We start from the raw sequence: 26,832 nt of genomic DNA on the forward strand, positions 1-26,832 counted from the left end.
AATAGGTCCAATTTCCTCCTAGGGGAGGTCAGTGCAATTTTAGAAATCATAGGGGAGGTGAGTGCTGGTATCAGAAACCTCAGGGAGGTTTCTGGAATTATCCCTTGGTAAAACTGGCTCATTGAAAGCTCTAAAGTATATCACAGGCTTTGGGCCAACCCTTCGTACATTAGACATTTGCAAAAATATGACCACAACGCTGGAGTATTTCTCTTGCAGTTGCTCGTGTCAGCCAAAATAATAAAATGGTACGAATAGATTGACTAGACTGAAAGAAAGCCAAATGAGAGAGAGTTCAGAAGTTTGCAGCTTCAAAAGAAACTTTAAGTAAAAGTGAATTCTTAACAAGAAAGAATTCAACTAAAGAATTATGTATCTGTTAATCGACTTGATATCCTTCATCTGCCAGCCAAGCAAAGTTGCTTGTGCCTTAGATATCCATTAATTATCTCAGCTGAGCACCTCAACCATGACATTTAAACCTATTCAAGCAAATCAGGGGGGAAAAAAAAAAAAAGAGAAAAGACAGTAAGGAGATTCTGCCTGCTGTAAGCTTCATTTGACCGCAAAACTTTCTTCCTTGAATAAATACAAGTATTTTTGAACAGCAAAGAAGAATCTGATGCAAAACTACCTCCCGCAGGGTTAAGGCCCTTCAGTTTCAATGCACTGCCTTTTCATCTCCAGCTCATCTCCCTCACCATCAACCTCCTCTTCTGTATCATGTTCATTGTCTTCTGACCCAGTCCCACATCTTTTTCTTTGAGGAATCACCTGGAAGAATGAAGCCTTCCAATCCCCTGTTTCCAGGTACTTGAGGAGTATCTCTACCACCTGATTTACAGTGAGGACCTGCGCTCAGGTAGTGAGAAGCATTATTTTACAAGACACATGGAACATTTTACATTTTGAGACAACTTCAAAGTGATTTCTTATAGCAAGTGCCCAAACATTACCCTCCTGAAAAGTGGTCAATTATCCCATATCACCAATACAAAGCTGAAAAAGACAACTCTTCCGCCCAATGATATACAAAAACACTTTACTAACTGAGAAGCATCCAGCAATCAAGGGGAAGTTGTGTAGCATATCTCGCGACATTACCACAGAATCTTTCTCGAGAATAAAGTACTATAATTTATACTACCAAGTCATCATAAACAATATCAAAATCCCAAATGTAGAGAAGGCAACTTATTATTTAAAAACCAAGGCTTCTATACATATAAGTGGAGTTGCATGTGGTGAAAATGCAGATACACAAAAAAGACTCTACTTGGCAGCATCGAAATCCTTTCTCCAACATCCCCATTCCCATAGTGATACTGAGTCTGTTAGGGATAGCTATCTCTGGTGAACAAACTAAAGCCACTAAGAATTCCTTAGATTCCTAAAAAGGCAGCACATTGAGGTAGAAGAAACCAGGAATACAAAGTAGCATAGGTGACAACAGTATGTCTGGCTCATGCTATTCTCGAGCACGATTCTAACGAAACACAACTATGATGCAACACACTCCATGTAGTTATATGAAGGCAACTAATACAGTTAGGATAACAATGTGGAGGTCCAGCAAAATCTCTCATCAAAATGCGCATCTTCATCCAGAAAGTAAGTCCAACATGTTCTCATACTAAAATAAATAAACATACGAATCGTGATGAGAAATTTTTCTTAAGGTTAACCAGCAAAATGTTATTCCTGATGTCCAGTAATGAATTCCAGTTTGAATAAAATAAGCAAATTGGATATACCTGAGAACTAGACATCTTAAGGTAATATCCTATAGGGAGCTTCGCTGTCTGAATGCCCTGATCTTTTGCTTTCTTCAAGGTTATCCCTTTCCACCGATTCCGGTCTACCATTCCACCAATAATATATACTTTCTTTGGATCGAGGTCATCTAGTTCAGTTTCTGAGTCAGCTGTGAGGTACACCAGGTTATCCTTCTGATGTTGGAAAGCTTCAACATATGGGCGACTCTCCTTATCGATTACCCACTTCTCATATCCTGGGAGCCTTTGCAGTTGGCTCTGCATTTCTCCTTGACAGCCAGTCAACCAAAGATGGGCAGGACATGGACATCTTCCATTTACAGCATAACAGTACATAATCTGCAAAAAGACAAATCCATTATTACCTTGTTCATATTAAGTTTATTAGCCTCTCTGCAGTTGACCAGAAATTGAAACTTAACCCATAGAAGTGTCTTTGGAATTCCATTGCAGGATTATAGCAAGTAAAAAGATGCTCCAAAAGCATAAAGGCCAAAGCCTTTCTTAATTGAGTTAAGTTGTTCAGAGATAAGCAAAAAACTGAAACCTTGTCCGGAATATGCATTGGCAGACAAAATCAGGTTATGAAGAAATCCATGCCATACACATATATTCACCAATCTTGAGCACACAAAATACTTTTCTGTTCCTCTTTTTCCTCCTAAGATCACTCCAGAAGTCCAAGTTTATTTATTTAAACTGCACTCAACTAAGGCTACAGGATAAGCAAAAGAATTAATCATAATTCAGCACAGAGAATGGGTCTGAGGAGAAAAGTAAGTGAGCTGCAAAATAGGAGCACTGGAACAATACTACATGGAACAGTCAGATTCTAGCAAATACCTTTAGGAAGTGTTGCGTTTAAAAAATGAGAAGGAATTAGTTGGCCTCGGCATAAGGTGAAGGATTCTTCTCTTTCTAATTAGCAGGTGTATATCATGGAAAAAGCATTAATCACAATAGTAAAGGCCCTTGAAAGGAAATGGAGATGACATTTTGAACCTGCACGAGGTTCAAAGACTCTGATTAAGCAGCAATGTGTGTTGTTGGCATACCAAATGTGCTCCCTTCTCCCTCAACAGAGAGAAACGGAGAAACTTCATAAGAAAACAAGCATCAACATAATTTGGATGTATAGAATTCATTTTAGAAGAACATTTGGCAACCTCTCTAACCATTGACAAGAGCTGTAATATCGCTTGTATTGTGCTCGCGGTTATGCATTGAAATCAGAATAATACGTCATTCATAGTCCATTCTCAAAGTCAACGCAAATCAGAGTTCATACGAGAGATATGACATGCTCGGTCAATTTCTAAAGAATGCTCAAGTTTTCTCCCTCTCATTCTCAAGGTGGGGGGGAGAGAGAGAGAGGGGGGGGGGGGGGGGAGGAGGAGAAGAAGTGAATGCTTACCTTGAATAGCCAAAGCTTGCCAAGTAACAAGGTGATTTATGTTAACCAAGGGAAAGGACAGGAATGAAAAAGAGAGAACAGGTGATACTGGATAGAGTTGGAAGCATGGGCTAGCTATCATGGATTTCCATTTCCTGCATCTCATGATACATACAGAATCGTGTATGAATCAATAAAGAAGCAAAGAAAGGGCCAATGGATTTCCAGATGCCGAATACATGACAGAAAGCACCAAGACTTGTCTTTTGCTAACTCCATAAGTTTGACAATTGGGGATGAAACTATATTTTCTAGTTTGAAGTGGTGAAGTGCAGGCAAAGACTAATAACATAAACAAAATCCAACATTAATCTATCCCCTGAAGAATAATAAAAGGAAACGAAATCACGGGGAAAGTTATAAGTAAGAAATAGGGACCTGTTGAACGAGGCTGTTGAGTTGAGCAGGATTCATGAGATGGGAAAACTCGAGATCAATAACGATATTCTGGCCATCGACTCTGGCATTATTCAGCCTCTCTAACTTGCTCTCTTTCTCCTCGCACCGCTTCTCCATCCTCTCTTTTCTTAACCCCTTTCTGGACTCAATGAGCTTCTGCCTCTCCTCTTCGCTCCCTAAGCTCCCAAGTTTCTCTTCCCACTCCCTTTTCTTGCGTTCAGCTTCCCTCTTCTTGTGTTCCTTCATCATCGCCTTCTTCTCCGCCTTCTTCGCCTCCCACCTTTGCTGCTTCAACAACTTCTTCCGGGCATTCTTCGACAGCGGCTCTGGGGACTCCACGGGGCCGGCGTTATGGTCGGGTTGCTGCGGAGACTCAGACTCCATTGGAGGATCAAACCAAGCTCGCTTACGACGACGTACTTATCAGCGTTCAATTACAGGCGATCTCTGCCTTGAAATTGAATTCCATCCATAGGACTCCGAAATTTGCCCCATTCAGGTTTGATTTGGACTTTCGACCCAAATGGTAAGAACTTACATACTGTCTTGGCCCAAAGTCGGACGTGTTACTGACTTGGATGCATGGGCTCCATGTTCACTTTCTTTGGTTCTTTTTTTTTTTTGTTTTTATAATATTACGTGCTGAAGTTGAGAGTGTGGTTTACAGGTAGACAATTTCATACGGATAATAATGTGAAAAAGAGTTGCATGTGATGATGGGATAAGAAGGGCTAAATCCAAAGTCCATTTTAGCTAAATATTTCATATTGCTAAATAAAGGGCAGGACAAGACAACCATTTCGTTACAATTCTTTTATGGCCAGTTAATGGTAGAAAATTTATACGAGAAAAGAGAACATGTTTTAATTTTGGTTGAATATAAATGTCACTAAAATGTTTATACAGAAGTCATTATTCAAGGTAAAAGTTTATACTATTTTCAAAAAATTATACTCCAACTTTTCATTCAAATTCGGCGCATGTATGTATGAATAATGTATATAATTCGGCGCATGCATGAATAATATATATAGTCGGCTCTGCGGGTCTCTTTTAGATTGCTTGTTTATCGGGTCGATTTATCCGTTAACTCTCGTGCGTGCTTAGTAGTTTAATTAAGTGTGTGTGTTTATTTCGGAAAAAAAAAAAAAAAGGCAGAAAACTTTCTGACACGCACAAGTACCTATGAGAGGGTTCACCAGTGTTGGGGGAATGGGTACTTGAAACGGGGTACACTTGGACATGGCAACGTAACTAAGAGGAAAATCAGTTGGAGGATAATCGGACAAAAAAAAAAAAAAAGTAAAAGTGGTGGATGAACAGAACAGAACAGAACAGAAGGGAATACGAGGAAGAGAAATTTCCGAAACGGTTAGCTGAAGCTGTCGAGTATATGGAACGAACATGTATGGATGGATGATGGTGCTGAAGTCAAGAATGAGGAGGACAGGACGGAGTGACAGACCATCCTCTCAAAATCCAAATCCCTTTTTTTTTTTTTTTTTTGGGTCTAAACTCTAAAGATAGATAGAGAGAGCTCGTGCGAGTGAGCCAGCAAGGACACTACTAAGTAACGACTAGACTACTAGATTATTTGTTAGTAGGAGTCAGTAGTAGTATTAATTTAGTACTATTTTTTTTTAATTTTTAAAAAATATAAATGGGGATAGAGAGAGTGGCCAACCCCATTTGTTTCGCTTCTTTGTTCGAACCCACAAACGCAGAAGCGAAATACCAATAAACTTCGAACCCCCCCCCCCCCCCCCCCCCCACCCCATTTTCTCTTCTGTCTCTGGGAAGAGCTTCTCTCACCAACACAAAGCCCTGGGAAACGTTTTATTTTGTTTTCTTCTTCTTACTGACTGTCAGTAAGAGCAGCAGTGAGGTGTGGTGCTCAAGTAGCAGTGGTTATGCAGCTGGTGAAGCAGTTGTGAAAATTACGGAAATGGCTAATCAAAAACTTCTGCTGCAGCTCAAAGAGCTTGGATCCAAGCTCGACAATCCTCCCTCTACTAAAGACTCCCTCATCAAGCTCCTTAAGGTTTCCTCCCCTCTCTTATTCTTCCCCCATCCCCCCCACCTCCGGAATTTTTCCTTGCTCTTGATTTTGCTCGTTTCTCTCGATTAAATTTGGGTTCTTGCTGATAAAAATTGCATTCTTTTCTTGGGGTTTCAGTTCAAATGGGTTTTTGGGGTGTTGCTTTTGCTATTCACTTGAATTAGGGTTCTTCATGCCTGCTCTGCGCGCCTATCTAATTGAATAGAATTGTGCATTTCCTTTGGACTTCTGGCGTCATTCATCAACCCTTTCTCCCCCTCAGACAAAGATGTAAATTTTGGACCGTTGAATTTTTACTTTCTGTTTTCATAACTGCTAAAAATTTGTTGTATATACTTTTTAAATGTTCTGGTAAAATTGTTGTTGTTCTTGTTTGTTAAAGCAAAAAGAACAAAATAAATGTCACAAATTCTCTGCTCAACTCACTGCGCTTTGTGCCAATTCAGTTCAATTAGGGTTCTTCTGTGAGTGAATGATGGAAAATTCTGCCATTTTTAACGTATCGACTTTTATTAGTCTCTATATGTATATATACGTATATGTAAATTGCAGTCCTTGACTTTTTTTTTTTTTTCAAACAAAAGGGATGTGGGATTCTAAACTTGTGCACCTAAGCTTGCTTTCGATTTCTGCATTTTTTGTTTTTCAATATGAAACCAACCAAAAGAAAAATTTTAAACCACTAAAGTGCTCCCTTCTGTTTTGTGATTGTCGTGAAATATTTAAGTTAAACTGAAGCAGCTCTTGATCTTGTCTTATCCTAACAGGGATAGTTCTTATTACACCTTCTTCTCGTGATTCATATTTTGCTTTTGTAGAGCACATGAGAAAGTTGAAATTACATATTTTCACTTTTAAGTTAAGAAAAATTTGCATTAAAGGTAGCGTACTTTGGGGTTGAAAGCTACTCTTTACATTTTGAAACAATGAAGACAAGATTTAGTTAGACTACATCTTACAAGTTTTTTCTTTTGGGTGTGTTTGTAAGAGAGAGAGGGAAGCATAAAGCTTGGTGCTATCTTTAGGAATCTGGAACTCTTTTGAATGACTGAAAGGAAGGTTAAGATGTACGTCTTGGTTTTGAAGGAAAAAGGATTTGTAAAATTTATCATGCAAGTTACGTTAAGCTTATCACGAAAGTCTTTATGTGATTTTAGCTCAAGATTGCTGCTTGGCTAGCATAGTGATTCTAAGTAAGGGGATGTAGCAGGAGCATTTTACATGTAAAGATATGTTTATTTGTTGTTATATGAACAGAACAAAATTTCTGACCTCTTGAGTATGTTTTGTGGACTGAGGTATTCTCATTTTTTTTATTTATTTCAACTTGCTAAGAAACTATTCTTGTCTATTCTGTTGGCTTATCCTTATTGTTCTTTACACGACCTCCATCTCAAGTTATCCTGAGCAATATTGTCCTTATTGCTTGTGTTTCTGTGTTAATGATCTTCTGCTATTTACTGAATGTACAGAAGCGTTGATATTTTCTGAATGTCTTACTGCTTGTAATTTTCTTGCTTCTGGGTGTCTAACTTGGATGGCAGAAAAATCTGGGGAGAAGTTATAGACACCTTTCCGTACTTTGTATCTGGAGTACTTCATCTAACTTATATCCATTACGGAGGATGTCTGTCTGAACCAATACTGTAAACATCACCCCCATGGTTTTGCAGCAAAACCAAGTGAAGTTCCTTTAGTCAGTTGTGCAGATTAAAGCAGATCTTCAACTGACTGCTTAATGGCAATGTTTTTCTTGCAGCAAGGGGCTACCTGCCTCTCTGACTTGGAACAGTCACCACCAAAGGCTGTCATGGAATCCATGCAACCTTTTGTAAATGTAGTTGTCAAGCCTGAACTTCTGAAGCATCAAGATAGGGAAGTTAAGCTTCTTGTTGCAACATGTATCTGTGAGATTACTCGAATAACCGCACCTGAGGCTCCTTACACAGATGATATTCTAAAAGTACGTTTTTCTTCTACTCATTAACTGATCAAGCACTTCAATAATGAGCTCATGCGAGCGCTGAGCTTCTGTCATATAACTAGTAACGCCTCTCGTATCTGCTTCAGGATATCTTCCATTTGATTGTAAGCACTTTCGGAGGATTAAGCGATACAAGTAGTCCATATTTTGGGAGAAGAGTAGTCATTTTGGAAACTTTGGCAAAATATAGATCGTGTGTTGTGATGCTGGATCTTGAATGTGATGATCTTATCACTGAAATGTTTAGTACATTTTTCTCTGTTGCCAGGTGTGTCTCATCTAATGCTTTACCATAATATTGAGGGTATTTTGTTTTATTAACCAGAGGTAGCTTCGTATGATACTCTAGTGTGGCATTTGGATAGAGTTAATTTTTTCTGAAGTATGATTCTTCACCATTGCCTTTGGGAGAATTAATTCCTGTCTTGCTTACATCTAAATTCAAATAATCAGTTCAACTTTTGCTCATACACTTACTCATTTACATATTCTGGTGACATGGTTTCCTAATTTAAACAAAGTCGTTTCCCTCTCTTTTTTCTACTTTTCCCCCCTCTCCTGTGTGTGTGGCTTGCAAATTTTTCACTGTGAAAATTTCTCCCTGTCAAAATGCACATTCTTTGGTTTTTATTTCAGTCTATTGGAGCTCTTGGGATATGTGTTGCAAAACATAAGAGACTGGGAACTTCATGTGGAGAAATTAACTAAGGAGAGTTGGAGGTGGGTGTTAATGACCCTTTTAAGATGAAAGCTAAAGACAACTTTGAAGAAGCTAATTCATCAGTAGTCAGGGTTCTAAGCACTAAGTTACAGCCAATGACTGCTGAACTTGGGCTTTCGGATAAAGCAGTGATATTTTCTTCTGCGCCATCTATATGAAACCAAAAGGGCTCTATATCTTGTACTTTTGCCTGTGATCCCGTTGCTATGAAAATACTAATAAAGGGTGTGGTATTCTAAATGCTTATGAGCAGAAATATTAAACTAGAATGGTCGTTAGACTGAACAAAGTGGCAAATATCACGAGTGTTAAGCTATGGCTCAGAAAATCGAAGATGTCTGTTGGCAGGTCCTAATTGAGTATCCTTGGCTGCTCTTGATGCAAAGAAGCTACTTGTGGTATTTTAGTTTTCAGTGCCTTATCAATGATAGAATGTTGAAGAGTATGATTAATATCTGGACATTCCTGTTCCTTTTAATCTGATTTCTCATGGCTAAATTATGGGTCCATAAATCTGATGTTTGAGAAACTTTGTGTATATTATGCCTGATTGATTCTTGATTCAGTAATTTCTGCTTCTTTTACCTTTTAATCCAACCTATGCAGGGATGAGCATCCGGAAAATGTTCTAACATCAATGGAAACAATCATGGCTGTTCTCTTAGATGAGAGTGAGGATGTCTGGGAGGATGTCATACTTAATGTATTGTCTAATCTAGGCCGCGATAAAAAGGTAAGAATAGATGCTCTTTGAACCTTAAAAGTATCTTCTGGCACAATAAAGATTATTTGCTGGTCACTGGAAGAGGAACTGACTGTTTGAAATTCTATGATCAGGATGTTACTACAGCTGCAAGGAGGCTTGCCATGAATGTGATTAAGCGATGTGCTGGAAAACTAGAACCTAGCATAAAGCAATTTCTTATATCATCAATGTCGGGAGACAGCAGATCATCGAAGTATCAAATAGACTATTATGAAGTTATTTATGATATCTTTCATTCTGTCCCTCAAATTTTATCAGGAGTCGTCCCATACTTGACAGGAGAGCTCTTGGTAATGAGATTGGCTGCTTACTTCCTGTGCCTCAATTTTGTACAATTTTGCTGCTTATGATATGAAAATAAATAATTGATGAATCTCACATATTTGAGGAGCAATTCTCATTCTTGTGCTCATGAAAACCTGGTCTGGCTGAACATTCCTTGTGAAAATTGCTCAGTTTTTTTCATTTCATTTTTGTTCTCCGTAACATTTCAATTATAAGCTTGCAAAATTGGGTCAATTAAATAGAATTCAGGATATTTCCTGGTATCATGAGATGGGATGTTATTTCTATTTCCCAAATTCAGATTTTCAGGATACTTCCTGGTGTCATGAGACGGAGATGTCATTTCTATTTCCCAAATTCAGATTTTGGATGGAATATTTAACCTTTTTGTTGTGCATTCACAGACGGATCAGCTGGATACTCGTTTAAAAGCGGTGAAATTAGTTGGGGATCTTTTTGCACTGCCTGGGTCTACTATCCCTGAAACCTTTCAGCCAATACTTATGGAATTTTTGAAAAGGCTCACTGATAGAGTAGTTGAGGTTAGAATGTCTGTCCTCAACCACATCCGAGTTTGTCTACTCTCTGATCCTTTTAGATCTGAGGCTCCTCAAATTATTGGTAAGGATTTCTGAATTGGTTATCCTGCATTAATGTATTTTAGCACGTTAGCTCTGATATAGATCTGTACATGCTAGCTGCCCTTGGTGACCGACTAATGGACTATGATGAAAATGTGCGCAAGCAAGTAGTTGCTGTGATTTGTGATGTAGCATGTCATGCTCTAACATCCATACCTGTTGATACTATAAAGCTTGTTTCGGAGCGGCTTCGCGACAAATCTGTGCGTTTAAGCTTCTCTGTGTGCATATCTTTGAGGCCTGATGTTCCATTCATTAGTTCTTTGGGATGACATGCTGATCTTGTTTCCTTTAATATATTCAGCTTCTTGTGAAGAAGTTTACCATGGAATGGCTTGCTGAGATATACAAGAATTATTGCATGAGTTGCTCAAATGAGTCCACAAAGAGTGATTCATATGATTGGATCCCTGGGAAGATATTGAGGTGTTTCTATGACAAAGATTTCAGGTATCCTAGCGTTTATTGATAGTTGCAATGTATCAAATCTTTATTCCTGTTTGCTTGTATTTTTCTCAGTTATACACATTCGTATTCTCTCTGCAGATCTGACACAGTGGAACCAATCCTAAGTCTGTCCTTATTTCCATCAGAATTCCCTGTTGAACATAAGGTTAAGAATTGGGTAAGATCCTTTGGTGGATTTGACAAAGTTGAGGTAAAGGCTCTTGAGAAGATATTGGAGCAGAAACAAAGGTTTGATATTCATACTTAAACTTGACAGAACACATTCCTAAGATGATTGTTTTTAAACTGCCTCCTATTATTTGAGACTTTAGGATTTCCTGTTTGATTTCAGGTTACAACAAGAGATGCAGAAGTACCTTTCTCTCAGGCAGATGTATCAGGTTTGAGTTTAATTTTTAGTTGTCATTTCAGGCTGAGAAAAAGTGATGGATTACAGTGTTGATAAACTTGATTTTACTCAAATGCAGGATGGTGATGCTAATGAGATCCAAAAGAAAGTTCTGTTTTGCTTTCGTGTGATGTCTCGCTGTTTTACTGATCCTGTAAAAGCAGAAGAGAGTTTTCAGATTCTTGACCAATTAAAGGATGCAAATATCTGGAGGATTTTAAGAACACTCCTTGATCCAAATACTACTACTACACAAGTTTCCAATTCCCGGGTGAGAAAACTTTTTTAAGTTTATTATACTCTCTTGCTCATTTTTCAAGAGTCTTGAAATCAATCATCATAATTTTTTACACAGGATGATTTACTTCGTATCCTGGGCGAGAAGCACCGGCTTTTTGAGTTTTTGAACATATTGTCCTTGAAATGTGCGAATTTACTTTTCAGCAAGGAGCATACCAAAGAAATCATTCTTGAGGCGGACATCCAGAAATCTGCCGGAAATGCACAATTAATTGTGTCTTGCATGAGCATACTTGTGGTAAGAGTATACGTTCTTTAGCTGCTTCTAAAATGATTTTATGATTTTCAGAGGTCATACCTCTTGTGGTATTATATTTGGTACTAGCTTTAAGCTAGCTGTTAGGGAGGAGGATTATTTAATTGGCATTATTGTACATCGGGGGCCAACTGTTCCAACTCCTAATCATACATCATGGGAACTACAGAGTTTTTAGTCTTTTCCATTTCAGAGTACAGGAAGCAGTTTTGTATAAATCACCCATCTTAACGAGTCAAAAGAACAAAAGCAGAAAAAGAAATGAAGGGCAAGTCTTGCAACACATTTTTCTGCCTCCAACTTGTAGCTTAGACATTTATATGTTTTGTTGCCCAATGCACTTGCCAGAATTTTTGAAAAAACTATCATTAACTGCTGGTGAAAAGGAAAGGACTCCACATGGTTTGATTACTAAATAAACAGCAGTTCTTTTGACATGACTGAAAACTTTAGCATTTTTAATTGATGACAGACATTTAAAAAGTGGTGCCTTTGTAGCATTAAATTGCCAGTTCACTGTCTTGTATGCTTCTGATACTTTGTCAATTTTGGTCAAGCAATCTAGTGATCACTTTTTGCGGCACTTTCAGGACAAAGTCAAAGCTGTATTTCCTTTGAACTGCTTTGTATTGTTCATGATTTTTTTTTTGGTTTATTGACACTATTTTGTACATTTTATTTTTCCTTGAATTTTTCAAGCCAAAGCATCTTATTATTAATTCTGCAGATTCTTGCACGTTTCTCTCCTTTCCTGCTCAGTGGAATTGAGGAAGATTTAATTCATCTGCTTGACGATGATAATGAAATAATAAAGGAAGGTGTCTTGCATGTTCTAGCAAGGGCTGGTGGAGCCATCCGAGATCAGTTGGGAGTTTCATCAAGGTTTGGATGTCGCACTATATAGTTTTATCTTTTTGGTTCAATGCTTGGAGTTTGTCGAAGTAATTTTTTACATGCAGATCTCTTGACCTAATGCTTGAAAGGATATGCTTAGAAGGTAGTCGAAGGCAGGCAAAGTATGCTGTGCATGCACTAGCTTCAATAACAAAAGATGATGGACTGATGTCTCTTTCTGTATTATACAGGGTTTGTTCTAGCATTTTGTTTCACATACAGATTTAGTATTTACCTGCTTTGCCTTTTGCTGATCTATTATGTTTTCTTTTTGTCTTGATAAACATGGACACTATGTTCTCTGTCATCACGTTTCACCATAAATTGCAGAAGCTTGTGGATATGCTGACGGAGAAGTCACACCTGCCTGCTGTTCTGCAGTCTCTGGGGTGCATAGCGCAAACTGCCATGCCAGTTTTTGAGACAAGAGAGAAAGAGATTGAGGGCTTCATAATGAAAAACATATTGGAATGCAGCTCTGTATGCCTTCTAAAACCACTGTACTTTTCATTATGCTACTTCTTTGTTGCTTATTTCATATGAATCCTATCTAAAGTATTGTGCACAATCAGGCATCAGAAGATAGAGTGAAAGAATGTTTTGATGATCAGAGTGAACTTTGTTCCCTGAAGGTCAGTTCATAAATTTTAGCATGTTGTGAATGAGAATATACTGTTTGCATGACATGTGGGCATAAATACGCACGCATGCACATACATATTTCAGCAAAGTGCAACATTTATCTGTAAAGCATTTTGTGGATACTCTATTTGCTACATCTGCTTTCATTAGGTATGATTTTGTGAAACTCGTATTTATTGTTGGATTTTCTCGTGCAGATCTTTGGCATTAAAACATTGGTAAAAAGTTATTTGCCTGTCAAAGATGCTCACCTTCGATTGGGAATTAATGACCTTATAGGAGTCCTTAAAAGCATACTCTGCTATGGTGAAATATCGCAAGAAATTGAATCGAGGTAGTGTGAACTTCCATAGGTAAAATGTTAATTGTATTGTTTCTTAGTTTATATATATATTGGTTTCATTTGGCAGTTATGTTGACAAAGCCCATTTGAGGCTTGCCGCAGCGAAGGCTGTTCTTCGTCTTTCTAAGCACTGGGATCATGAGATTCCAGTCGATGTCTTCTATCTAACCCTGGGAATTTCGGAGGTGATATATTATTTGATGCTTTACTTGAATAATGTAGAACAGAATTTACCAGTGCTTGTTGGAAGTTTCTGGACCCAGTACTCTTTTAAGTTAATGTTCTGTTTTTATTTCACCCTTCATGTTCTTAGGCAAGTTTTCCTGAAGTTCGGAGACTCTTTCTCAGCAAAATATATCAATACATAAAGGATAGGCTCTTGGATCCTAAATATGCTATTGCGTTTTTACTTGACATGGGATCTCAGCAGCAATTATTGGAAGAGGTGTAGTACCATGCTCATGGCCATTGTCATACATCTTGCTCATTTATTGCATGTTCCAATTTCCCACATCTAAAAAAATGGTTTTGAGTTTCAATTCTTCATAAATTTGTGCCTGCTAATGCTTTTTGCAGGAACAGCACAACTTAATGGATATCATCCAAATGTGTCAGCAAGGGAGGGCACGCCACTATTCTGCACCAAGTGATGCAAATACACCACCACTTTATCCTGAATATGTTCTCTTGTACCTGGTTCATGCTTTTGCTCATAACTCGTCATTTCCTAATCCTGACGAATGCAAGGATGTTAAAGCGTACGAATCTTTTTACAGGTACAATTGGTTTCTATTCTGTTGCCACGTCAGTTATGCAATCCCACAGAATTGAGGGATTAAGAATTGGGAGGGAAGACTGTTGTAAATCCCCCCATATGTAGTTCTACATTTTTACCCTATTTTGCTACTCCATTTTATTGATGAACTAACTTCACAGTCATTTATCAACAGAATTGTTGATTTTTTTTTTCCGAGAGATGGTTTATTTTACTTTTCCTTGTAATTTATTCTGGCAAGATGGATATGTGAATGGAGATCTATAAATGCTCTAATAACTGCGGCAAAATATAAAGCAGAACATAATAAGCAGTTACTATAATATTATGTCTGCTCCATCACTGTCTAAAATGTATACTAAGCATGGAAGCTGAATTTATATAGGAGTCAAACCAGACAAGGGACAAACTGAATTAGAGTCAAATTTCCTAAATAATATCCACTGGCTCCTGACTTTGTTAATGTAATAAAGTGACATAAAGAACAACTTGTGTGATTTTTGAACATTTCTGCCAACTGGTAGAAACTTCCTTCATATTGTTACGAGGATTTCCGATAGCAAATCTTAAATGACCTCTTTAATGTCCGTCTGAGCTACTAAGGTCTCTCCTCTAGTTTCTTTTCTGAAATTAATATGGCATCTCACCATGCCCTATTAATGAGATCTCTCCCCATGCCAATGTCAAACAAGCTCTTAATTACAAGATTAGTCTTAGTAATACTGTGGAGTTGTAGGTTATAAAAAAATATAATCTATCAGAAAAGTTGTTAAAGCTCCTTGAAATTATTAGTCGTGGAGCTTACTGTAATCTCAGCCATGGGGGAGGTCTCTGTCATAGGGATGTACTTGAGCTAACCTGGTTTAATTGTCCGTGACATGTCACATACAAGGATCTGTTGATCTAGTGAATCAGTAGCACAAATCAATCTTCCATTCACCCATAATTTACAATCATGTGCTCACATGTAATTATGCTAGTGATGCTGTGCAATTACTAGGAAGCAGATCTACAGCTGCTGATACGTTGTGTAATTTGCAACCACTATAGGCATGTTAGTGTTTCTTAGTTAATTATCAAGTCTACACAAACTAAAAACCAAAAGTTCAGTGGTAAGTTATGTTTAATCACTTGTCAACTCATATAACTATAAATTACCATGTTTAAAATATTCTAATCAAAATACTCTTTTTTTTCCTATTATGTAAAGTTTAAGATAATTTTTGTCAGCCTATGCTGCCATTTTCCTGATCATTTTGATTGTTTGAAAGGCTTTTAAGTAGACGAACTTGTCTTGAAGCACAGAAACTAGGACGGAACCACATTTCTCAAGAAAAAAAAGCCCGGACAGTGATCCATAATCAGCAAATTAGTTAAGAGGGTGACAGTCTCTTTGTGTTTTACAAAGCGTGATGCTGTTTCTCCAGCTACTTAACCTGACTCTTTTGAGTGGGGCTCAAACCAGTTGTACCTAAGAAACTAGGTAAACTTTAGCCTATATCCTTTTAGGAAATAGCGGGCTGATAGGAACTCGTAGCACATAGCTTTAACTCATAACTAACTCAGGAACTCAAGATCGGAACGGTATCCCCCTTAATCCCCCTCAGGGGAGGAGAAAGAATTCCTTAATTCATTATTAGATCAAGAAGGACTCTTTTCTCGTATCTTATGCATAACAACTCCTTTAGGTCCTAAGCATGAAAAACATTTATTGGAATCACAATCTAATGATAACTCATTCGTACTATACTGCCAAGTCCATCAACCCCAACACAGAGCATGGAAAAAAGAAAAAACGTTTACCTGTTGCTTGAAACTATATATGGTTTCAAATTGTTATCATTCAATTTGAGGAACCTTTACACATGTTTGCTATTCAAGATGTTTGCTAAACAAATTTATCTGTTCTTTACTAGGCAATTGTACTTTTTCCTTTCAATGCTGGTGCATGGAGATGAAGATGGAAAGTCTGACATTGATATTAGCAAGGACAAGGAAAGCCTTTCTGCAATAATTTCCATCTTTGAAAGCATCAAACGTTCTGAAGATAACGTTGATTCTACAAAATCCAAGGTTGGATAGACTATTAGGTCGTTCTTAGGCTGGGTTCGCAAATATTGCTGGTTGGAAAAGGAGAGAAGTCTGAAGTTCAGTGTAGCCTGATTAATACAAAATATATTTCCTGTTAGGATATTTTGACACCTAATGAAAAGAAAAAGGAGAAAAATAACATTAATGACGTGAAACTGCCGGTTCATGTCTGCTTAGTAATATGTGCATTTTGTGTGGCAGCAATTATATGCTATATGTGATCTTGGCTTGTCAATTACGAAACGTTTAGCACCAAAACAAGAGGATCTTCAGGGCTGCAGTGCACCTGTCCCTCTGCCTGCAGTACTATATAAATCAAATGAGACAAAAGAAGGCAGTGACTCAGTGGTATGTCATTTATGTGGACTATTTATATCTGCAGTTCTTCTCTTTCTCTATCAATTTAGTTTCCCAATGTAATTGCAGATCTTGCCTTGGTATCTGCACATCTCCTTTATAAGTCCTCAATAAACATACGAGTGAGAAGAAAACAAGAGAATGTAGTGCATATGCCTTTTCTGATAAGTCGACTTGACTGTGATGTCATCAGATGGAAAAACCATGTAACAATTTATTGAGAGAGCCTTTTGTGAGTGGATTTTGAGATTTACAACCTGGTTTTAGTTAAATGAATTCGATGAATACAGTGCCTAACAAAGACTGGAAAAAGATAAGCTGGACTCGGAGATCATTACAGTAAAAGTATAGGATCCATTTTAATGCTGTAAAGTCTTTTTGATTGGATACTGAACTCCAATAACTTCAGAAACCATTTGCATTAAACAGGAAATTCTTACCTAAAAAAGAAATGGATAAAGAGATAAAGTTCCATATGATTGTCACTAATATAATTCATGAAAAGTATAGTGACATCAGGACACGGAAATCCATTTTCCAGAATCTTAAATAAAATGTCTTTTGTGATTGGATATTGTAACATAAAATTATTTGGGAGTTCAATAAATTCATCCACATATTTGCTTTCGCAGACAAGGGAAAAAACATTAGTTGACATGGAAGGGACTGTAGTTGCCCAACAAAAAGTGAGTATAGTCTTGAATATTTGACGTATATTTTCTACCACGCATTGCAGCAAGTCTTTAAAGATATTTAATCTCACATGGAGTGCTCAATTCAGAATATCCACAATTTTTTTCAACCAATAGATGTCTTCCAAATTAAGCTAATTTTAATGAGGGCCTCCTCAGTAAACGGTGGTTACCTAACTCGAATCTGGCTCATTCTCCAGTTTATAAGTTTGTTCAACTGATTCTTCTGTTATGTGTGTGTCTGTGTGTGTTCTTTTTTTATTTTTTATTCTGACTAGTTCTGCTGCACCTCATGTTGACGTCATTTACGCATTGTTCAAATAGGTTGGTGAATCAAGGACATGGTTGGCTGATGAGAGCGTTTTGACATACTTCCAATCCATTAAACTGGAAGCTAATAAAGCTGTAAGATTTCTTTATATCTCTAGTTGTAGTTGTTGCTTGAACTATAAAATCTACTACATAAGAGAAAAAAGAAAAGAAGAAAGTCATCTTGGGGCAATAAATACTTTAGGATTTTCAATGTCTCGTCTTGATTGATTTGTTTGTGGCCTACTATATCCATGTCAGGTTACTCCGGAAGTTGTTGAAGATGAGAGCATGAAGGACAGTGAAACTGATGGCAGTGAGATGCCTTTAGGAAAAATTATAAAGCGCCTTAAAGCTAAAGGAGCCAAGGCAAGAAGAGAGGTGAAGAATGAATCTGCACAATCTGTTCAGAAGAATGAAAATGATCTTGATATCTTGAAAATGGTGAGAGAAATAAACTCAGATAATTTGGGTGACTCTAGCAAGTTTGGGTCTAGCAATGGCCACGAGTATGTGTTAAAGGAAATGAAAGCAGATCGTAAGCTTCAGAAAAGGAAAACAATGTTGGACGAATCAAAAAACGTTCCTGTTCCAAAACGCCGGAGATCATCTTCTAGCTTGGTTCATAAATCTCCTGCTAAGAATACTTCGAAGGAGGAATTGCCATATTCTGAAGTGATGGAGATGGATGAGGGTTTTAAGACTGGTTCAGAAGAGAGATCTTCACGTCAAAAGATGAACGAACCAGAAGAGTCAGACTTGCTTGTATCGTGCATTCAGAAGGATTCAAATCCAAGCTTCCCGTCAAAACATAAAGGAAAGCGTTCATTTAGGGGCCATGACAAGGGACATGAAGCTAGATTGCTTGGGAATGATGAGCAGAAGGTAACCCTCTGTCATTCAAGAAAAGTTCTGACATGCATACAAGCTCAAAGTATTGCATATTAACTTCTTTTTTTCTCCATTTTGTCATATTCTGCCTTCACATCCTGCAGAAGTATAAGAAAACCATGGATACAGATAGTGATGTTGCAACTAATAATTCCAACTCAGCTGCCACCAAGAAGCAGAAACGTCGAAGTGTTGCTGGCTTGGCCAAGGTTAGCCTGTTGTCTCTGTTCTTTGATCATTCATTGAACTTTGTTTGGTGTTCATCAAATAAGATTTGCTTTGTCAAATTTCAACTCTGAACTGCTATTTCTCTTTCTTTTTCTTTCCCTGCTGTCATTTATTATTTGACAATCCTGAAATGAAGACTTACTGTCTTATATTTTCTGTGCATTATAACAGTCATTGCAATGATATGTAACTTTCTATTAGATAGGAATAAAGTTACTTAGACTTGCTTTTGTTGTTGCTATCATTTATAATGACTTGCGACTGCATTCTTTGTTGGTGGGATTATCATTTCCTTGAAGAGATTCATGGAGATTATGTGTTTTGATGGGGGCATGTGAATTGTGCTGCTGCCAGTACGGTTGGAGTTGAAGGGTGATAGGATGGTTTTTAGACTCATTCTAGGCTGAAAATTGCTACTATGAATATAGTCCTCCTATATATGCTCATTTCTGTTCATATGCAAGGAAATAAATTTTATTAAACAGTAAAAAATCCATCTGCTCCATGAACCACATCATACATTATCCATTATTGTTATAGTCTCTGAGTTATACCCCCATTATTAGCTCAAGCATTTTGAGCTAATGTTTTGTGGAACAATATTCTCCGAGTGAACCTCGTTGCTCCAAACTCTTTGGCAGCTAGTTTGAAGTTCTCTCCATTTAGCAATCTGATCTGATTGAAAATATTGCTTTGTTTGGCACAATCCTGATCTATTCCTGGGTGGAGAAGTAACAGAGCTGTCAGTGTGAGAAATACTAAAGGTTCATTTAATTTGGTGGTTGTCCAAATAGTGAAAGAACAGTTTTGAACTCTCGCAGTTAAGTTCATAAGTCTCTAATATGACAATGAATTGTTTTTTGTATGCGAGTTTTGTTACAAGATTTATTGACTAAGCGGTTGCTTGAAAAGAAGCCTTGAAGACAAGAAGCTAAGAAAACTGGTGATGGTACAATGGCATGCGTATTTATACACTAATACATTCACTGTATGGTTGATTTGGTATTTGTCCCCAGAAGTACAACAACAGAGTGAAACATGGAAAGTACCTCTCTTGTACTAAAACTTCTGGTATTTTTTGTTTCCTTTTTTATTTTAGATTAATATAGTAACATTTGCACATAACATATAGGCAACAGTACATGATGCAAAAGTTTATCTTCCATTGGATGCTTGGGAACCTGCTATTGAATTTTGACGTGTACTTGAGCATATCAAATTTTTGAATTTTGGAGGCTTGCCAATCTTTTATGAATCTGAAAATTTTGTGTTTGAGTTAAACATCATAGTGCCGCCATCATATAGTTGTTGCAGTGCTGTGATTGTCACCAAAAGGGGTCTTAAATATGACCTATTCCTTAATATAATAAGGGGTGCTGTGAGATGAAATTGTTGATTCTTAATTAGATATCAAATTCTAGATCAAATAGGATAGGTGATGTCTCTTTCTATCATATAGTGTTAAAGAAAAAGTCACATAACCTAATCACTTGCCCAAGTAAAACAGATGATTTACGAATAATTCGTTGCTCATGATTACCTTTGACCTCTTGCTTTAATAGATGAAAAGAAAAGGCTTTTTCTTTGCTCTAAAAAGTACCTGGTTGTAGTATTGATATGGAATAATTTTTGTTTGAAATAACTGCCTTGTGAGATCCGTCTCCAGTCTTTGTAAACAAGTACTTTGTATTATTAAACTATTCTGGTTGTGTTGTCATCTCCTTAGTCTTAGCATGCCCTTCCCCTACCCTGACTGCTCTTATGCTTGTTAAGAATGAGTGATGGGACTTTGTCCCTAGTCACAAATATGGTGACATAACTTTTTTATTCTTTCCCCCTGCCTTGCTAATAAGATGTTCACTTCTTAAAATATCCTGTATTAGAATTGGAGTAGGTAGGAGGCTTGCCAATTAGAATAGCATGTAAGTGGTATGTCAGCCTTTGCAACTAAGAACCTGACAAAGTTTTAAGATTGTGGCTTAGCTGTACTCTTGTCTAGCAGTTAACGCTTGGGATGACTCCCTTATCTGGTGTCGCCTATCCGCTGCAAAAAGAGTTTGCATATTGAATGTGACATCTGCTCTTCTCTTAGCATGAACATGATTTAGATTCTATACGTCCTTTTTTAATTCTTAAGAGAACACCTTCCCCCCTCGCACTACTCTTCTTTTTCTTATTCCTTCTTTCTCCATATATTTTGAGCATACAGTGATATAGTACACAGTTCATTCAAAGCACGCAGCTCTCTCTACTACTCAATTTCTAGTGATATGCATGCATAGATAGATTTTCAGTTCCAAAACCTTCTGCTGTGCGGCTGTAGTATGGTATTTTTGTAACCCTTCCATCTTAAGGTTCCAAAGTCGAAGGATAATGAACTTGTGACAACTGAGAAAACATAAACCAAGATTTTTTTGAGTAATTATACTTTGTTCGTCGTCAAGCATAATTTTCAAGTAATATTGCTCATTATTATGCTCATTAGCAGAGTATGATATGCATATTGTGACTGCAAGAAACATACTCCAGCATCATTGGAAGATAATTTGCAAGTATAGATAATACCTGCTTATACAGTAGGAACGTTCCTACTGTACTACTACCCCAAAAAAAAAGTAGGAACGTGTTGTTTCATTATATTTTTGTACTACTTTTTGAATAATTGCTGCCAATTTTCTGTTTGTGGCCTCATTGCACCAGTATCAGGCCTAGTTTTTGCTAGTTATTATTGACTGACTGTACTTTGTGGGATGATATAGTGCTCCTCAAAGGAAAGTGATACATCAATCGGAGACTTGATTGGCTGCAGAATAAAGGTTTGGTGGCCAATGGATAAAAGGTTAGCACTATCTTCATTAGAATCAGCAATGAGTTAAGGTTTGTTACTATTCTTGTTGATGTATTGGAGAAAATATAACCGTGCTAAAGCAGGAATCGTGTTTCCTGTTTTTTCAGTTCTTTTATAGTGTTTTGATGTTGTGTGATTTATGCTTGTCTTTTCCGTTAAGATTTCATTGTAAAAAAATATGATAATATGCTTAGCGTGTATCTTTCATTGAAAAGCATTCTTGGGTTCCTCATCTTTCCTCTTTCACTTCTAGTGGGCTTTGGTATTTACATTACCCTTTCTTGTCAAATTTATTCATATCTTCTTGTCAGATTATCTTCAAACACGTATTGTTCTTTAGTCATTCAAACTCTTAATTAGTTTATCAGTTACCCTGATTTTTCTTTCTTTTAAGTGTTTCATCCTTGTCTAATTATTCTTACATGATCCATGAAAACTGAAGGTTTGGATACTTTAATATTTTTCCTGTTTTAAGTTTATTGTAGTGGATATGGTGCTGCAAGACACCTGCCTTGATGTTTTGACTTGTAACCTGCAGGTTCTATGAAGGTGTTGTAAAGTCCTTTGACACGGAGAAAAAGAAACATGTGGTAAGCTGCTTTCTTAGTTCCTTTCATTTCCTCCCACTTAGGAGGAAACTTCTGTCTGTCTTGCAATGGAAATAATCCAGTGCATTGGTGGGTTTGATTTGGTCATTACCTGTTCCTTTAAACAGATATTGTATGATGACGGAGATGTTGAGGTTCTCCGGCTGGAGAAAGAGCGCTGGGAGATAATTGACAAAGAGCAGAAACTGGTAAAGTTTGTTGTTATCCTTATGACACTTTTTTGAGCAACTTATTCTGGATATTTATCTATTAATGATCTCTGTTTGCAGCGATCAAAATCATCAAAGAGATCAGGATCTAAAGGAAGGTTAGTTCTTCACTGATTACATTGTTAATTGATGAACAGTTGAGGTGGGAAATGTGTTTTCAGCTTTGTCTGTTGCTTGTTTTTGGTTACTCCAATTTGTTGTGACTTGCATTTATTGGTTTTTTGTGCATGTACTTTCATTTTAGTGTATTAAAGATTGTCTTCTTGGCTGCAACAAAGAATATTTAGTTGCAGATATAGAGAATAAGCAATTATAGGACTCTTGCCAGCAGAGAGAAAAAAAGGCATCCATCAAAAACCAAAAAGTACAAAAAATAAAGTTCATGGGATTGTATTCATAGCTGCATGACTGCTAACATGAATGGCCCAAACTAGAATCTATTGTAGGTGCTGACTATCAGCCATCTATTGAAATGCCTGCACTTCCACGACACATCAATAATACAAATCTGATCATGATATATGGAAACTCGAATTTGATGATTCTTTTAATCCACATGGTTTATCTTGAAGGTAGCTTGAGTCAGATAATAATTACCGCTGCAATCATAATAGATTTGTTTATTTCAACTCATTTATGAAAATTGGTGCAATTGCATTTCCAATTTCCTAATGAGGATCTAGATTGGTCAAATATATGCTTCAAGTGCCTTTTAGAACCAGCCTTTTCCCTTTTGAAGGCACATTGTGTACTTGTCTGAAGCCCTACTGTGTGTAATATCTAGGGAAGTTTCTTTAGTAATAAATCCATCCAATTGATGGATTTTATAGGAAGACTTTAACAAGTCCAGTATCTGGTTTCTTGTCGAAGATGGAAATGGATAGCTGTATTCACTTTGATTAAATGCATTTATTCTAGAAAAGGAAAACATAGAAGAAAAGGTTTTGATTGAAACCAAATGAGGAATTGAATTGATATTGGTTTCCAACTTGAGCTGGGAATTATTACTGATAATAGCTTTATGCTCACTTTTGGTGTAGATCCATGCTATGCTTTCACTTGAAAATACATAGCTTGACAAATGGATGAGGATATACCTCTTGATTCATTTTGACCCATGATGCTTTTGAATAATTACACAAATTTGTGCAGGAATTGTAGCTTTATGGTAGATTAACAGTATATAATGGTCATATTTAGCATTCTGTAGCATAAACTCTAGTTCAGAAAAGTGAAGAGAAGGGTCGATTTCAAAGTTCTTTGCAATCCTCATTCTCCAATACGTGGGGATCAAGGAATAGATGCTGAGAACAACAGGAAAAAAGGTTCTTGTCCAATTCATTATGTTTTAAGCAGCAAAAGGTGGAGCTAACTCTAGATAGCATTATTTAAGTTGAATAAGAACATGTCAATCTTCAACTTGATGACAAAAAAAGCCATGTTTTTCTCCATTTTGTCTTTCAAAGACATAGATTTATGTTCTTGGGAAGCTTGAGAACCAACTCATGGCATCAGTTACGAATGGGAGGAAATGGGTAAATAAACAGGAAGAAACACTTGAACCAAATGGATGACTTTTGGGTATTAGCTCATGTCAAAGAAATCTATATCATTTTCATCTATTTTCTTATTTATTTTTTTTAAATACTGCTTTTTTTTTTGTTTTGTGTGTGTTGGGGGGGGGAGGGGTGCTGCCAGTGGCGTTCATCATGGTTTTGCAATGATTCTCAGGAAACCTTAATGATGCCTGATCACTTTGTGAGGTACACAAGTGAGTTTTCCTTTTTCAGCATCTCACGTCGAAAATTTACAGCAGCTTGCACTGCATGCCTCCTATCCATTACCATGGCATGCATACAGTTATAACATTTTTATTTAAAGAATTTATTGTTCGTTTGATGATATAGTCTGAGGGCTTTGTTACTGTTCTTTCTTGTGCAAAATTAACATGTCAATGTCAAGTTGCTTTGTTAGTCTTTGATATTATACTGTCTTCCTTCTCTGTACATGTGCTTGCATTGGAATAGGATGTGAATTCATCCTCAATGATGTACTACTGATCTTATTGACTTTTCAGGTCTAAAACTCATCAGAAGAGGAAAGCTTCAGATGTCTCAGGGCAAAAAGAGAAAATTCTTGACTTGTGAGTCAGATATTGCACTGCCATTATTATGAAAATAGCCCCACATGTTTCATCAGCTTTTGAAATTGATTGACAGGTCACCATCATCTCAAGCAAGAGGCAAAAGAACCCCAAGGAAAAATGTAAAGCATGGAAAAGCGGATGTGTCAAAGGATCAAGTACAGGCTTCTTTTGAGAGTGGAGGCAGTCCAAATTTGCCAGACCCTGTACCTGAAAAGTCTGAAGATGCAGACTCTGATGAAGGTTATCATTTTTTTCCTTTTACGCCTTGTGTTCTCGGGAAGTAAATTATTTAGTTACGACTTAAGCTGTCAATTTTTTATTGAAGCATTTATTTTTTTTAAATGACATAACCAGTCCTGTTGGTTTTCAATTGCAAAAGTTTCATTTGATAAATATAAATGGTACAATCGGGATAAGGATGCTTGATTAATTTGAGTCATTTCCTTGTTCCTCCACTTGGATGGCTATACCAGGTTTTCCTGGCCATTAGATAAACTAACAAGTATGATCTGTAAATTTACAATAAGCTCAGGACCAAGATGAGTTGGTTTTATAGATACGTCTTTATGGATAAGGGTATTTCTTGAGATATCACCGAGTGTGAGGTTTATGGGCCTTAGTGGGACTGTCTTCTTCAGTTTTTGTGATGTTGTACAAGTTTGTAAAATATTGTGTTTAATGATCCGGGCTGAAGAATTAAGGAATTGAGGAAGCTAGGAGGGAAGGGAAGATAAACTCCTGTATATAGATGCAGCTTATGTAGTGCTTACGGACGACTAACTGAGCTATTACAACTGTGAGTAACTAACTATTCTGGCAATATTACAAATTTTCCTAGGTAACTTCTTTAAATGATGATCCAGCCTTGATGATCTGATAATGAACTGTTGATTATGAAATTTTATGTTCACATTATTGTGCTTGATGGTTTGGATCATAACATTGTGTTAATGATCTCATGTTTCATGGGGATTCGACTGTTAGGGGGTATTTTGGTAATATGGTAGCTGCTGAAAATGGGTTTCAGCTGTGGCCTGTATAATTTTGGTTCAATTTACCTGATGTCTCAATTTACTGAGTTTGAAAATTTTGTTTTGAATGCATGTTTAAGAAGTTTGTTTTGCTTGTTATATCTTTTTATGTCAAATAATAGCTAGTTGCTTTGTAAAGTACAGAGTGATGCTGTTTGTGGTTATAATTCTCAGTATGTTTCATGACTATTCCAGAAAGGCAACAAAGTGTTGGTGGGGAGAAGGGTTTTGCGAGTAGCGAACAAAATGAAAAGGATGAAGGTTCAGTTTCTGAAGGAAAAGAGGAAGAAGATGCTGAGAACATGTCAATTGACTCGGCCAAGGCCCAGGAAGAATCATCTTCTGAAGCTAAACCGGCTGAGGGTGTAACTGAATCCTTGCATGGTGATGGATCTGACAAGGAAGAGGTTTCTTCGTCAGATGAAGAAAAGAAGCCAGCAGTGACAAGGGATGCAGTGGAGAAATCAGATTCTGAAGATGTTCATGGGGACGATGCGGGTATATTTGGTAAAGAACAGCATATGTCTGATGAGAAAACTGGTTCTGCAGACGAGGAAATCTCTGATGATGAACCTTTGGTAGTGAATACTTTTGTCTTTCTGTTACATTATAATAATGTGTTCCATATCCCAGCGAGTACGTGCTCTGCATTCTGATACATGTATATGTTGTATGCAGTCTGCGTGGAAGCGTCGAGTAGGGAAATCGGCTGAAGGCAAATAGGGCAGCAGTAATGACAACGTTCCTATAGATTCTCCTGTGTCATTTTGTAGAAGTGCAACATAGACAAATATTTCATTTTGACTCAAATCAAGTTGGTGCAATCCGTACAAGCCTGACTGCGCTGCTAATGCTCTTAATGATATTTCAGTTGACAGCATACTTCAAATAAATGGTCGGAAGCATAGTTTCCTGCACAGGATTGTAGCATTGCCAGAAGCAGCAGATTTTATAGGACATAAGAAGAGACATTTCTGTATAGATGCAGGAATGGATGTGCAGTTTGAAATAGATCAGCAGTTGTCGAGAGTATTTTGTACAGCTACACAATTTGGCATAATGTAGTGCAGCCGGGGTTGTTATGGCTTAGCTTTTCATTTGTATATTCCTAGCTAGAGCTAGCTAGCTTAAAAAATGAGACTGATGTAAGTAAGTGCATGCTGTTACCTGAATTCATTTTTGTAGACACACCCCTCCGTCCGTCCAGCCAGCTATGGATGTTGTTATTAATGTATTGGAGCATGGAGTGTGTACATTTGTGGCCCGCCAGCCT

At 37.2% G+C, this 26,832-nt stretch overlaps 2 protein-coding genes across 6 annotated transcripts; one reads left to right on the forward strand and one right to left on the reverse strand.

Moving 5' to 3' along the window:
• Window positions 1–302: 302 nt before the first annotated feature.
• LOC140014373 (tRNA (guanine(9)-N1)-methyltransferase-like) lies at window positions 303–4,210 on the reverse strand. Of its 2 annotated transcripts, XM_072065173.1 has the most exons (4): window positions 3,607–4,210; window positions 1,755–2,114; window positions 635–852; window positions 303–482 (listed from the first exon to the last, which is right to left on the reverse strand). In XM_072065173.1, the coding sequence occupies exons 1-3, from the start codon at window positions 4,009–4,011 to the stop codon at window positions 646–648; spliced, it is 972 nt and encodes a 323-aa protein (XP_071921274.1). In that variant the 5' UTR covers window positions 4,012–4,210; the 3' UTR covers window positions 303–482; window positions 635–645. The 2 variants fall into 2 exon arrangements, with proteins under 2 accessions (XP_071921274.1, XP_071921273.1); XM_072065172.1 differs by having other exon boundaries at window positions 303–852.
• Window positions 4,211–5,314: 1,104 nt separating this feature from the next.
• LOC140013987 (sister chromatid cohesion protein PDS5 homolog A-like) lies at window positions 5,315–26,823 on the forward strand. Of its 4 annotated transcripts, XM_072064206.1 has the most exons (35): window positions 5,350–5,668; window positions 7,446–7,649; window positions 7,757–7,938; window positions 8,307–8,390; window positions 8,998–9,124; window positions 9,229–9,447; window positions 9,847–10,063; window positions 10,141–10,286; window positions 10,388–10,533; window positions 10,630–10,779; window positions 10,883–10,931; window positions 11,019–11,210; window positions 11,295–11,477; window positions 12,223–12,377; window positions 12,455–12,581; window positions 12,720–12,869; window positions 12,962–13,021; window positions 13,229–13,365; window positions 13,442–13,559; window positions 13,688–13,819; window positions 13,951–14,150; window positions 16,066–16,222; window positions 16,442–16,588; window positions 17,230–17,283; window positions 17,614–17,694; window positions 17,860–18,483; window positions 18,594–18,698; window positions 21,477–21,556; window positions 22,104–22,155; window positions 22,281–22,361; window positions 22,443–22,480; window positions 24,460–24,525; window positions 24,602–24,768; window positions 25,755–26,137; window positions 26,238–26,823. In XM_072064206.1, the coding sequence occupies exons 1-35, from the start codon at window positions 5,573–5,575 to the stop codon at window positions 26,280–26,282; spliced, it is 5,154 nt and encodes a 1,717-aa protein (XP_071920307.1). In that variant the 5' UTR covers window positions 5,350–5,572; the 3' UTR covers window positions 26,283–26,823. The 4 variants fall into 4 exon arrangements, with proteins under 4 accessions (XP_071920309.1, XP_071920310.1, XP_071920307.1 ...); XM_072064208.1 differs by lacking the exon at window positions 8,307–8,390 and having other exon boundaries at window positions 5,315–5,668; XM_072064207.1 differs by lacking the exon at window positions 17,230–17,283.
• Window positions 26,824–26,832: the final 9 nt, after the last annotated feature.

The sequence above is a fragment of the Coffea arabica genome, chromosome 9c (genome assembly GCF_036785885.1).
Source record: "Coffea arabica cultivar ET-39 chromosome 9c, Coffea Arabica ET-39 HiFi, whole genome shotgun sequence".
Taxonomy (NCBI): domain Eukaryota; kingdom Viridiplantae; phylum Streptophyta; class Magnoliopsida; order Gentianales; family Rubiaceae; genus Coffea; species Coffea arabica.